We start from the raw sequence: 13,477 nt of genomic DNA, 5'->3' as shown, positions 1-13,477 counted from the left end.
TTGTTGGGCCTTAAAGTTTTGTATTTGTAGAAAGTGATCGTCGGTTGGTGCGGGCAGATTCGTGACCTTTGCTCGTTCTTGCTCGCTGTGTGCTTATCAGCTGGGATGTCTCTACACTCGCATTCGTGAACCTCGCTGTAGCGCACAGATGAAGAAGACGAGGGATGTGCCACGCACAGATAGAAAGAAAAAATATACGGCTCGCGGCAACGGGCAAAGGGAAGGGGGGGGGGGGGGGGGAGCGGGCTGAGGTGGCCGAGAAGGGTCGGCATAGTAATAAAAAAACGAAAGAGATTCAGAGGGGGAGAAGGCGCCAGGTGTCGGTTAGCAGGACTGCAGTGGACGAATGTAGGGAGAGTGTTTACTATGCGGGAAAAAAAATCTAAAGTTGGGGGTGTGTTTATTATGCGAGTGCGCTCATTACCTGAGTAAAAATGGTATTACACGTTGGAACAAAACCAACATGCAACAAGCACGACATATTGTTTATTTTGTAGAATAAAAGGTTGAGAGACCACAAAAAGCCTCAAATACCAGTTTGCTAACCAGATTTTCGTGTTTCAAGGACATCGCGCTGCCGTTGAAGTTAAAAATCCCATACAACCACGATATCCAGGGCATCCAATCAAGTGCACACCCATATGCACTTGATATCATGTTAGGAGCACCACTGTGAAGCAGTGGTAAAGCCCACATTCATTTCTCGTGCTGCTTTGTGTTAAGTTGAACCTCGTTATATTGAAGCTGGATATAATGAACTAGTGGATATAATGAAGCAATTGTAATTCCTCTTGAAATTCTCATAGATGCCCATGTATTTAAAACCTCATTTTAACGAAGTGATAATTTCCTCACAATGGATAACGAACCATCCTTTGTCCACAACAGGCATTTACTGATCATTTTGGTATACAATTCAATATCTTATAGCGCGCGACGATTTACGTATCATCACGGCTGCGGTTATTCAAAACTCGCGCCTTGCGCTCGCCGTTAGCCGCCTGCCAACACGCGCGTGGGTGTGTCTCGCTGCCTCTCCTTTCCTCAGAAACTAATGAACTTGCCCGCGCAAAAACTCGTGTGAGCATGCGCGTCAGCAGTCCTTCCCTCTTCTGTAGAACTCATTGACCCACCTGCGCATCTGACCTCCTCCTCCCCTTCAGCTCCGCAGTGGGGCGGCGGAGATTGTGGCTTTGTTCTTTGTCATTAACTGTGGAAGAGCAACATTACTGCTATTAGTTTCGCCGCCCGACACGAGACGGACAACAGCAGCGGCAAAGGTAAGCGCGAAAATATAACAATAGAGCAGAAGTTGGCAATGTTGAAAGCCGCTGAGTCCAGCATCGAGAAAAAAAGTAGTCGAAGATTTCGGCGATGTTGCCAGTGAGGGTGTTGTGGGCGACCAGGCCCAGACGTTGTGGGACGCTCTACTTGACACCTACATTGTGCTTAACAGCGGCACTTTCTACTTTCTTCAAGTACGTCGGTGCTGATACTTAAGCGGTGACAATGAAAGAGTTGTCAGATGCGGGAATCGTGTGCACGGTGACGGGAGTGCATGACGATAGTGACGAATGTGTGGAGCCTAATGTTAACGAACCCGGCGTACCAATGCCCGTGCAAGCACTGGATGCGACAGACTTGCTGCCCTGCTTCTTTGGTGCTTACGAGGACGACGAGAACGGACTCAAAATAGCTGCTGAAGCTTAAAAGGCAGTCATCCGCATGAAGAAGTCAGTAAAAGTTTATTATAGACTATTTTTTTTAAATGATCTTGCAGCTGGTGTGCCGAATTCGGTGGAAGTAAAGATGCATTGTTCTTTATTATTTTGCGAGTTTTTCGCTTTCTGACAGCCGTTTTTCACTGCCTGGTGGGCTGCTGCGATATTCGGTAGTGAGTACATTTTCTCTTGCTGGCTAATTGTTGGTAGAAATAGATATGGGCTATAATGAACTAATGGTTATAACAAACTAATTATGACTCCCTCTTCAACTTCGTTATAACGAGGTATGCCAAAGTGCACCTAAGAGTGAGATTACCTGCTCCAAAACTAAGTTTTGACAGCCGTAAAATGCTTCTATTAGCTAGGTTACCTGCTCCAAAATGCTCAGAACTAAAATTTTACAGCTCCAAGGTGCTCCTAATCGCAAGATTACTTGCTCCAAAATGCCCCAAAACCAAAATTTTACTGCTTCAAAGTGCTCCAAAACTAATATTTTACTGCTCCAGAGTGCTCCAAAACTTAAGTTTGACTGCTGCAAAAATTGCTCCAAATTGGCCGTCCACAGTGGGATCACTGCACGCAGGAAAAAGGCAGGTTGGGTAGCTCGCTTGAAAGGTCTGTGAAACGTGCAACTCGCACTCATAAAAACTTGGGAGAGTGGCCTGCATGCGCAGAGGTAAAAGAATTGCATTGTGGCACCAACTGGTTTGCATGGCCCCACCAACTTTCATAACTCACGATTCGTTTCGTGTAACAGCTGTTTTTACACTTGCACACGCATGCACAGGGCGTGCTGAGCAGAGTGCAAAGTGAGCGAGAACAGGTCCTACACACGGAACAAATCACAAATTATCAAAGTTGACGGGGCCGCGCAATCGCATGCACTGGAACGATATGACATCGATCTTAACAAAACACAGGCGCAGATGATAGGGTACAGTCGGCGGCCGTCCATGTTGGTGGATGGTCTGGTCACTCTAGGCTGGTGACACCAGCAATGGTGTAACTAGAGCAATAATTTAGAACGGAGGAGAGACTATTCAGTTGACTGGTCTTCGAAACATCGGAGGCAGTGTGAAAACATGGAACCCCGTATGGTGATGCGAGGGGCTCAGAGTAGCGAGAAGACTAAGGACAGAGGGTTTGTAACAAAAAATGGTCGGGGAGAGCGACTAGAGGGCTGTGAAGGCAGGGTCGGCGTTTAACAATAATAATCTATGGGTTCTGCGCTGGTGGCTTATCGGTGGTCGAGAGTGGTTTCCCAGGAATTCCCCAGAGCGGAATTCTTCATTTGCTGTAATCGATTCGCGAAGCTCAGATACGTTCATTGTTAGTGCGTTTGTTGTGTGATTTAGTAACTATTAAAAAAGTATGATTTGAATTCGCTACGCCTCTTAATTTTGCTCTTTGCACAGCTCTGCAAGAAAGCTGCTTTTTTGACTGGGCTGGGTTGTTGCAAGGTTTGCTGAAAAGTGGTGTTCTCAAATTGAGTATTAAAAAAATGAGGTGATGCGAGAGGCTGAATTGTACTTATCTGCATCATTTGGTAGAATCAACAGGGGGATAACACTTTCCATGTCCTCTTTTATTCTTCATTGAGGCAGTATGTGTGCTTCACTTGCCCTGCGCATGCTAGCAGATGCCAGGGAGACACTGAGTAGACGATGCAATGCGAATGTATACATATGGAGGGGCTTATCACCCTTCTTATAGTCTAAAGGGCCCTTTAGTCTCGACAGTGCTGAAGAAAACTTCTGAGATAGATTATAGTGACACTTAATTTTTCTTGAAAAATGTGCGTTCATTAACCCCGCCGCGGTGGTCTAGTGGCTAAGGTGCTCGGCTGCTGACCCGCAGGTCGCGGGTTCGAACCCCGGCTGCGGCGGCTGCATTTCCGATGGAGGCGGGAATGTTGTAGGCCCGTGTGCTCAGATTTGGGTGCACGTTAAAGAACCCTAGGTGGTCATCCGGAGACGTCCACTACGGCGTCTCTCATAATCATATGGTGGTTTTGAGACGTTAAACCCCACACATACCAATCAATCATCATGTGCGTTCATAACGTGAGTAGGTACGGTATGCTCATTACTCTAGGCAATATTTCTTAAGTAGTATGATGTTATTGTTATAAAAAGCCGTTCAAACAAATTAAAGGTGGGAACGCAGCTGATAAAACTATTGCAGATCTTGTGCTCTGGCATGCTCTTAGTGGCTGTCACGGTAAACGGCCCAACATGCACATTTTTCTCGAAAAATCAGAGCATCATTGGGGGTGCGTTTATTATGGGGGGAAAATTTTATGAAAGCTTTTTCAGTGTGGGCAAAAAAATGCGGTAATGCAAAAAAAAAAAGTTGGGTCGCTCAGCTTCTTTGTCGCACTTGGCTCTACTTTGGTGGTTCAAGGCGCTATCTTCTGCAAGCTGTTTCCGCGCCGCCTGTGCATGCCATAAAAGCGTTTCGCAGCTATCTTTTCTCGCAATCATTTAACTGCAACAGTGATATCTGCTGTGATATCGAGGGGCATCGTGAAGCGGGCTCTACGACACCACGACGCACTTCGCCAACTTCGTGGCAACCTCGCATGATGACCACGCCGCCGCCGTTGTCATTGCAGTAAGCAACCAACATTGCAGCAAGCTACCATTGAATCATCAAAACAAACCGTCGATAACAAGATTAACGACAGATTACGGCGGTTACCTCTCTTGCAATCGAAGCGAGAATTGGGGACCATGTTGTGGAAATAGTCACGATCTTTTCTTGGCGACAAGGGTTTTTTTCTGGTTTTCCAGAAACCTGCGAAGAGATGGCAACGAATGGCCCTTCCTGACAGCCATAGCAACAGCAAATCCTGTCGTCTTCACTCGAAAATTGCGTGCATGTGGTTGGGCATTGAAGTTTCATATTTGCAGGGAGTGACTGCCGGTTCGCACGGGAAGTTTCGTGACCTTCGCTCGCTGTGTGCTTGCCAGCTCTGATGTCTCTACACTCGCACCGTTCGTGAAGTTTTTTGTGGTGCATAGATGTTTTAAAAGATACAGTGTATGGGCTGTGCACAGATAGACAGACTATACGGCTTGTTTCAGCGGGCGAAGGGGGGGAAGCGAGCCGAAGGGGGGTCGGCATAATAAGAACGGAAGGGATCGAACGAGCAAGGAGGCGCCAGTTGTCGGTTATCGGGACTGCAGCGGAAGATTGTAGGGGGTGCATTTATTATGCGAGTGCGTTCATTACGTGAGTAAATACAGTATATGTTGTGCTACTGAATTACCCATCCAAAACATACTTTTCTTTTTTGTGCAGCAGTGCTCTGCCAAAGTGATGCTCAGTGCACCTATGTTTGCCTCTGTGATGGGTATAACTGGGCAGAATGTACAGCTCTTGTATGGAGAGTGCTCATGCATGTATCTTTGTGCGTCAGCTGGCAGGGTTCTCTTTATGTGCCGCAGTGTGGCACGACCCGTACCCATGGAGGGCAGGGCTGGACGCTGACCTTGAGCGTCGGATCACTGCTGTTTCACGGACAGACTGTGTAGTCACGAATGCGGGCAGTGAATACAAGACAGCAACTGTTGTTGAGACTGCCTGGGAGGCCACACTTGACGCACTTGTTAAGCAGGGCCTGGCGTTCCTTGACTCAACAGAGGTAGGCTGTTGTTTCACCCTTTGGCGATACAAATATTTCAAACAAAAGACTGCACACATAAAGGCCTCTTATGTAAAATGCCTGCAATGAGATATTGGCATAATGTGAAGTGTGCTTCCAGGGATGTCTTGTGAAAGAGAAGGCAATGAATAAATGCCGCTTGCATGCATAAGACAGTGTTTGCCGTGAAGCTTACTTTCTGAGCTCGCGAGAACAATTCAGTAATAGTGAACCTATTGAAGCATTCCTCTCGGCAAGACTTTAACTATAGCTCCAAGGAAAAATCAGGCCTTAAGGTGGTTACATGCACATTCGTCCTTGCCTAAATTGGTCCAGTGGTGTCTTTCTGTCGAGACTGTTGTATCTGTGTTAGTCTATTATGTAAAACAATTGTAAAGGGGTGATGGAAAGAAATGCAAACAGTGCAGCGCACTGTTTTCATCACGCTCTGACCTTGTTGGCAGTAACGATAAACACATGCAAGATGGTTCTCAATTTTGTCAAAGATGGATCTAGTGGCTTTTTAGCACTAACCAGGCAGCACCAGTTTGAAAATAAATGTGAAACAGCTGAAAATGTAAATTCTGCATGTTAGCATTTCTTTTCGCCCTGACTGTACATGCATGTTGGAATGTTAGCACAATTCATGCACGTACATTTGTGTGCCTGGATATAAAAAATGCCTTGTATGCTTAGTCCAGTTAACTTGACTGCACTAATTGTTGTTCAAGCTGCAATAATGCGCCTTTATTGCTTGGATGGCACCTTTCTATGTAGAGATTAACTCGCTTGTGACAGTTTAATTTGCATGTTTAGCTGAAAAGAAACAAATGAGACGCCAGCATCTTTTTTGTACATTGATCGTCTTGCAAGACAGCTTTCCTGATGGCTGTAGCCAAGTTGCAGGTAGTTAAAATTTCAAGCACTAAGGCTTGCTTCGAGAGTGGTCTGAAATACAGCAGTAAAGAAAGTCACAGGGCCCTTATGCATTTGCCTAAGAACAGGCAAAGACAAAAGAGGCTTTTTGAGGTGGCTGCTTTACTATGCTCTTTATGCCCATGTCGAAAGTTCAGTAATTAACCGTCACTGATGTAACTTTTTGCTAATTAAATCACTACTCAGTAAGTTAGCATTGATTAGCATCGTAAATACGGTATTTACTCACATATAGGTGCACCCCCAGTGTGGATGTGAGATATCGAATTTTTATATTTCCACACATAATAGGCACACCCCGAACTTGGTCGTGATCAGAACTTCTGTACTGTATTTAAATGGTTGCACTTTTACGCCCTCTTACAATAGCTGTAGTGAGGATAGATGAAAGAAAAAAAAAAGACCGTGGCAGAGTTGCGCGGGCTCTCCAAGCGAAGAAGGGCAGTTGCCTGTGGGTCGGAGTAACATTTGCACTGACGCTGGCAGGGTTCCGTTCGCGCACATTCCGCATGGAACGTGCTACCGCCTCCCTGTCAAGTGAGCTTTGAGTTTCCTGTCAAGAAGAGTGTCCTCGTTATCTTGTTTGCTCCCTCGTCCGCAAATTTAAGGGGGCCCTGAAACACTTATTTAAGTAACCATGAAATGGATTCACTGAAAGATCTTATTGCCTCACGAATTCAACGCCCCCAAAATTTTAAGAATCTGTCCAGTACGAGCGGAGCTACAAAGAAAGAATTGTCGCACATTGCGATCGCGTTCTCTCTTCTCTCATTCAGGTGAAAGCGCTGGAGGCTAAGCAGAAAGGAATGGCAAGGTTAAAGAAAATACGTCACGCATGCCTCGTGACCATGAGCACTTTTTTTTTTTTCTTCAAATACGTGGCTTTTATCGTATGATCGCGCATGCATGCGTGGACAAGTCGCGGCCTCCCACGGAAATCCTTGTAACAACCGAGCGCTCTATGTTCAAATCGGCCAATGGCTGATAGATGGCCTTCTACGCGTGATTTTTTAGCGTCTTCCGTCATTTCTCAAGAGAAGAAAAACAATTTTTAGCTGACTGATAATTTATTAGAAGTTTCGGGCTGCATGTTGCGTTATAATATTTAGCTCGCGTGTTCTCAGGAGCCTCTACTATCGATCAACCGCGTTTTCTGACCATGCTCTAAAAGTGTTGCAGGGCACCTTTAAAAGCTTTCCGACGCAAACATTCGTCTTTGCTGCTACTAGTCAGACTCGCATAAGCTCGACGGACATTTTTTGTCATTGATTTTCCGTCCGCAAACCTAAACATCGTATCACACGTGCTGCTCTTGGATCAGTGCTTGAGTGCGATCTTTTTGGCGCCTAATCTTCATGCTGTCTTGTACAAACTTCTTGCGACATGAGGAACCATAGGCTAGGCCTAATCAGCGTTGTTTTTTTTTTTTTTTTTTTGTGGCGGTCGTGGGCGATCAAAGTTGCAGTTTTGTATGAAATCAACGTAACTCTTTGGAATGGCTCTATGAGAAAGAAAGGGGGCGTGGGTGGTGCTTGTAACTCTGGAATGGTGGTTTGTGATTCGATAGCAATGTCTATGGATATCTGGTGCGAGCCCATGAAATCGAATGATTGTTCAGCCGTAATAATGCACATAATCTAGGTGGCTTAAAACACAATAGGTGAACTTCCGCAATAGCACTTTAATATTTTTCTCGCATTCATTTTCTTGTAACTTGGCGGCTCTCTTGAAGTCAATTTTGGGAAATTCGGACTCTTGTAAGCACACCGCACCGGATGCCTCGATTCTCAGACACACAAGACTGCATACTTATCACATTTTGCACTAGTGTAGCCTATGAAGAACGTTGTTTGGGTTCATGACTTCGGCGATTTGCGTTATGAGTGGTCTATGCCGTCATCGAAAATAAAATTTTTGGAAATTGTACCCTGTATAATAGACACACCCCTAATTTACGCCAGATTTTCTGGAAAAAAAGTGTGCCTATCATGCGAGTAAATACGGTACACTGTCTCTTTATTTGCTTTTCTGTGCTTTGGCTCCCCCATACATCTCGTGAATATTGTTGCTTTTATGCTCTCCGAGCAGCCGGAGCATCTCCGCAAAGCTTTTCATGACGTCTGCTGTATCTGGGAACAACCTGCGATACAGTAGTGGTGCAGGCTCTTCTCACAATCTGTATCTGGGAACATATTGTTTTCTTGTTTATAGCCTTGGCTTCTTGCTTGTGCAAACTTGAAGTGAGAGTCACGTGAACACCATTTTTTAAATTTTTATTTGTAAAAATCGTATGAATGACATTTTTTTTTCATTTCTACATTTTTTAAAATCGCACTAAGGCCACTTCAATGAAAACTTATTCCATAAAGTGACCATGCAACTGGTGTGCGGTTTCTTTATTGTGATTCATGTGCTGCTTTGTAGAAGGCGTTTGCTTTTTGTCACGTGATCATTCTGATGACACATATAAGACTTTCACCTTAACATGCTGGTAATCTGCTGTGTGAATTCTGTGGTAGAATAATTGTACTACAAGCAAGAGGCTCACTTGAAAATCTAGTGTTATCAAGTTCATAATAGGACTAGTGCTTAAGTGCCTTTGAGTGTCCTGATGCCCACCTTGGCCTCAGCTGTCAGGGCTGGTCCTCTTAGTGGGAGAAATGTTGCTTAGTTTGTCATTCCACCAGTAGACTACAATGCCAGGGTTCGTGAGTAAAGTTAAAACTGGGCAAGTTGGTGGTATTTCGTGTTTACGTGTAAAGCAGCGCACGAGGACAAGGCCCAAAATGAACGCAGCGGCTGTCCTGTCGTTTTGTTTCTTCTGTGCCTTGTCTCTGTGCACTGCTTCACACATAAACATGGTGTCCGTAGTCAAACTACCTTAGCACTCTGATTCTTGTGCAGACATTGCCAGCGTGCCTCTGCTCTGGAGTTACGGGTGCCATTTTACTGACACGCTTGTGGCGAATGCAAGTGAAGCAAGACCTGTTTGAGAGCCCTCTCATCGAGAAGCTGCAGGTAAACTCGGCAATAGAAAGTGCTGTAGTACTATAAATAAGGTGATATACGAGAGAGCACAGTTGTCCAGCTTACATATGTGTATACATCTCTCTGTAAGCAAATGTTGTGTTAAATAAAACAAAATTTTTCCAGTCTTATTGCCTTATGTTTACCGAGATTCAGCTGTAGTGAAATTTTTATAAATTGAAGCAAAGGGCCAGTTTTACCAACGTCATTATGTTGAGGTTAACTGTTGTGATTGTTAACTGTTGTGATTAACTGTTGAGATCGAATCCCGGCTGCGGCGGCTGCATTTTCGATGGAGGCAAAAATGTTGTAGGCCCGTGTGCTCAGATTCGGGTGCACGTTAAGGAACCCCAGGGGGTCGAAATTTCCGGAGCCCTCCACTACGGCGTCTCTCATAATCATATGGTGATTTAGGGACATTAAACACCACATATCAATCTAACTGTTGTGAAATTGAAGTTTGACGTTTATCCATTTGTAGCGCAGAGCTGTGAGACGATCCATAAAGATCTTTGGGTAATGGAAAATTCTTATTTAGAAAGTTTATCCCACTATCTGCGGAGCTATTATGCAGTTCAACTGTATTTTGTGTTTCTTTTTGCATTTAGGATGTGCCTAATGCCTTCTTTGTAGGCAAGCACCTTTGAAAATGCGACTCTCATAATCATATGCCGCTTTTGGGACGTTAAACATCACATATCAGCACCTTTGAAAACACCAATCCAATGAGGAGGAGATTTGATCAAAGGGCTCATTTATTTGTTAGAGACAACCTAATGTGACTGTATTTATGGGAAGCTGTATTCAATGAAACTAACATACAATAAAGCCAAAGAAGGCATAGGAGACACTATTTGTTGTTTCTTTAAAATGTAGTGTATATATGTCGTAAACAGAAAGTAACTGCAGTAGACTGTAGTTAAACAAAACCTGAAGGGACCAAGAAAATATGTTCCATTTAACAGTTTTGTTTACTGAGAGATAACCAGGGGTCCAGAATTCAAGTACTAAACCAATCATATAAAAGACAGTTGATCCATTTAAGCAGCAATTCCATTTAACAGATCTCTGTTTACCGAGAGTTTACTGTATAGTCAACAAGAAAAAGAAGTTTTTGTTGGACTATTTGGTGTACGTTCATAATTGAATTTAAGGTGCGAAAATAGACAAAAACACAAGAGAGGTCATGGTACAGAGCAGCACTAACAACTGATTTATTTGCACATATACACGCACATATATATCTTCGTCAGTAGGTGTGCGGACATTGGACAAATTGGTAAGTGTTTAAATAATCGGAACAGGGAGCATGAGCACAATGGTGAGCAAGATACAGAGAGCCCAAGTTCGCCTAAGCATATTTGGGACTGCCTTTCATGCTCTTGCGGACCACGCTTATCTGATGAGGGGATGATCACCAGAAGTAGAGAGAGAACAGCCAGAGAAGTGATGGAAGAGTTTTATATAGGCAAAAAGGTTACATGTGCGTTTGTGACACATCTGTAGTAGTATTGTATAAATGCCCGAAAAAGTTCATTGAGCTTGCACTGATAAAGTTATATTTGTAGGCATATTTGGGAAAACGGTTGTTAGTGGCGCTCTGTCCAGTATCCTCTCTTGTGTTTGTGTCTATTCTTGTGTCTCAAGTTCAATTATGAATCGACAAGAAAAATGGGGGTGTGTACTATGGGAAAAGCGAAACGTCTAGGGAAGGGTGTTTCAGCTCTGATAATGTGAAATCTGGGGGGGGGTAAGCATGCAGTGTTTTGAGAGCTGCCAAGCCTAAAATTGGGCATGGCAAGAAGGGTGCTTGTGCTCCAGTCAAAAAACTGTGCCAGAATTCAGGCGAGCTCAAGGTGGTTCTCCTTCTTCCCTGCATGTTTGGTTTCAGTTCCCTATGGCGTGCAGCAAAAGGAGCATCAGCTTCACGAACGTTGTCGGCTATCTGTTGGGATAACTGTTGCCTGTTTCGTTTTTAGTGAACCGGTGGTGAGCAGTGCGACTTACCTGACTTTTGTGGCACATACCCTTTCATGATGGACCGTGACTACATGACACACCATGGCGATATACCGCATTTACTCGCACAATTTGCACACTTTTTTCATGATTTTGGGGCCCCGAGAAGGGGGTGCGCAAATTATGCAAGCATTTTGCACGAGCATACGAATATTGTGGCACAGTCCTAATGCATGCTTGTATATACATTAAAAAAAGAATAAATTTGAGCAAAAACAGCGTACTTGTTAATTTAATAGATTTAGCATGTACTTTAACCAGTCAGATACAGTCAGGCGCGGTCTAGTGAGAATCGCTGATCGCTAAGTCCGAATGGGAATCATCGTCGCAGCCGCTGCCACCACCCTCCCAAAGTGCATCGTGCTCAGTTCAGTAGAGCGCATTGAAAGCCCCTTTTTATGAAGCTTTTCTCGACAATGCTAGGAAAAACTAGGTCCTGCGTTACGGCGATACCGGAAGATCTTAGCATCCTTACATAAATTGAAAAGACCTTCGATATGGCAGGCAACTTGCTTTAGCAAGTGTACACTCTTCTGCCTTCTCGCTCTCTGATCGCGCAGATCGTTACACGTTTAAGTACTTCACCTTGAACTGCTTGGCGGTGGCACAATTCCTGTTTTCTTCGACAAAATTTACAACAGCGAGCTTTAATTTCGTCGTAATTACTGTAGTTGGTTGAAGGTAGAAAACCTAGAGTCACTGCGCCGACGAAAGTGAAAGTTTAAAAACACTTGGGAAAAAAGGACGTTTCGGCTCCCACACGGGAGCTTTGTTCACAAGTGAAATGAAAACATCTGTAAAGCAGTCAGCCTGTGGCTATACGAATTCATTCTTGAACGCTGGCGATCAACAAATTGCACGTCCACAATTGCCCTGTGCTGCATCTGGTCAAAAGCAAGCGGGAATACCATATATTCCCTCCATAAGCGAAGCCCTTGGCTATATTCTGCATTTCCACAACGTCCATGTGGAATATGTTCCGGACCAAGAACTACAACAGTCACTCGTAAATGTGAAGGACAGATTAGCCAAAGTGAAGTTCCCTGGTGTGGTGTATGCTGTTCCGTGCGCGGATTGCGACGATGTGTATATCGGTGAAAGGGGCAACTTTGAACGATGCCTCTAGCAGCACATTTATGGCATGAAGAAAGTGAATGTCAAATCTAGTGCCTTGGCTGAGCATGTGTCAGGTGGTCACACAGTTGCCTGGTAGAAGGCATGTGTTCTCGCAAAAGAAAAAGGACTGTCACGGCATCTTTATCTTGAGTTCCTCGTGATACAAACCACTTCACGCACTTTAAACTGGAATGATGGTAATCTGCCGTCAGTATATATGCGCGCTGCCTGCGTGATATATTCATATGTACATAAGGCGAACTGCTTTACACATGTTTTCATTTCACTTATGTACAAGGCTCCTGTGTGGGAGCCAAAACGTTTTTTTTTCTGTGTGTTTTTAAACATTTACTTTGGTCGACGCAGTGTCTCCAGGTCTTCTACTTTCAACCATGTATCATCCCGACCAGGCGGGCTTCCGTCAAACTTTAAACTTCATTACTGTAGCTCATCGCAAGGGAACTGTAAAAATGCGTCGGCCAGATAAAGTGAAACATAAACTTTCGAAATCGACCAATGCAATGCATGCATTGCAGTGTGAGCGCAGAGAATAGTGTGAACAGTTTGGCACGACAGGCTCTTGCATGCCTCCGGTGCAGAAAATTGACCGTGCTATGATGCGAGCATACATTCACGTGGTGACAGAGATGGGGATATTGGGGGAAGCAAACACTCGAGCAGTTCCGGCGACCCATCAACAGGTATGAGTGTTCAGGTACAGTATTCTAGGGACCCTAGTTCAGAGGAAGTCCTTGGAAGAAGTTATCACTCGCAGCCCATTGGACTGCGCTTCTCTGCTCTGCGAGGCGCACACCCATCCCAAGCACCGAAAGGTTCAAAGCTTTTCGTGCATGCGCCCGTGAGTGGGCTCAGGCGGAATCAAGGAGTGCAAAAAATGCAAGTAAATATTTTTTTAGCTAAGCTGGCAAAATATTAGGGGTGTGAAAATTATGCGAGTAAATACGATAAACTGACAAGCAGAGACCCTAAGATGCTTCGCACCTAAAAA

General features: G+C 44.5%; 1 protein-coding gene across 3 annotated transcripts in view; it reads left to right on the top strand.

The window, feature by feature from the left end:
- The window catches only part of tefu (Serine/threonine-protein kinase tefu), a 513,274-nt gene that overhangs the window by 126,655 nt on the left and 373,142 nt on the right, over positions 1 to 13,477 (top strand). For all 3 annotated transcript variants that reach the window (XR_012895493.1, XM_075896220.1, XM_075896221.1), the window contains 2 exons: positions 5,174 to 5,370; positions 9,211 to 9,324. Coding sequence is in view for 2 of the 3 variants with exons in the window: in XM_075896220.1 (XP_075752335.1) it covers positions 5,174 to 5,370; positions 9,211 to 9,324 (311 nt within the window). In the remaining variant the exon portion in view is untranslated. The remainder of the gene's footprint in view (positions 1 to 5,173; positions 5,371 to 9,210; positions 9,325 to 13,477) is intronic.

This window comes from Rhipicephalus microplus, chromosome 5 (genome assembly GCF_043290135.1).
Source record: "Rhipicephalus microplus isolate Deutch F79 chromosome 5, USDA_Rmic, whole genome shotgun sequence".
NCBI lineage: Eukaryota > Metazoa > Arthropoda > Arachnida > Ixodida > Ixodidae > Rhipicephalus > Rhipicephalus microplus.
The sequence above is the reverse complement of the archived record's forward strand: the minus strand, read 5'-3'. Positions and strand labels throughout refer to the sequence as shown.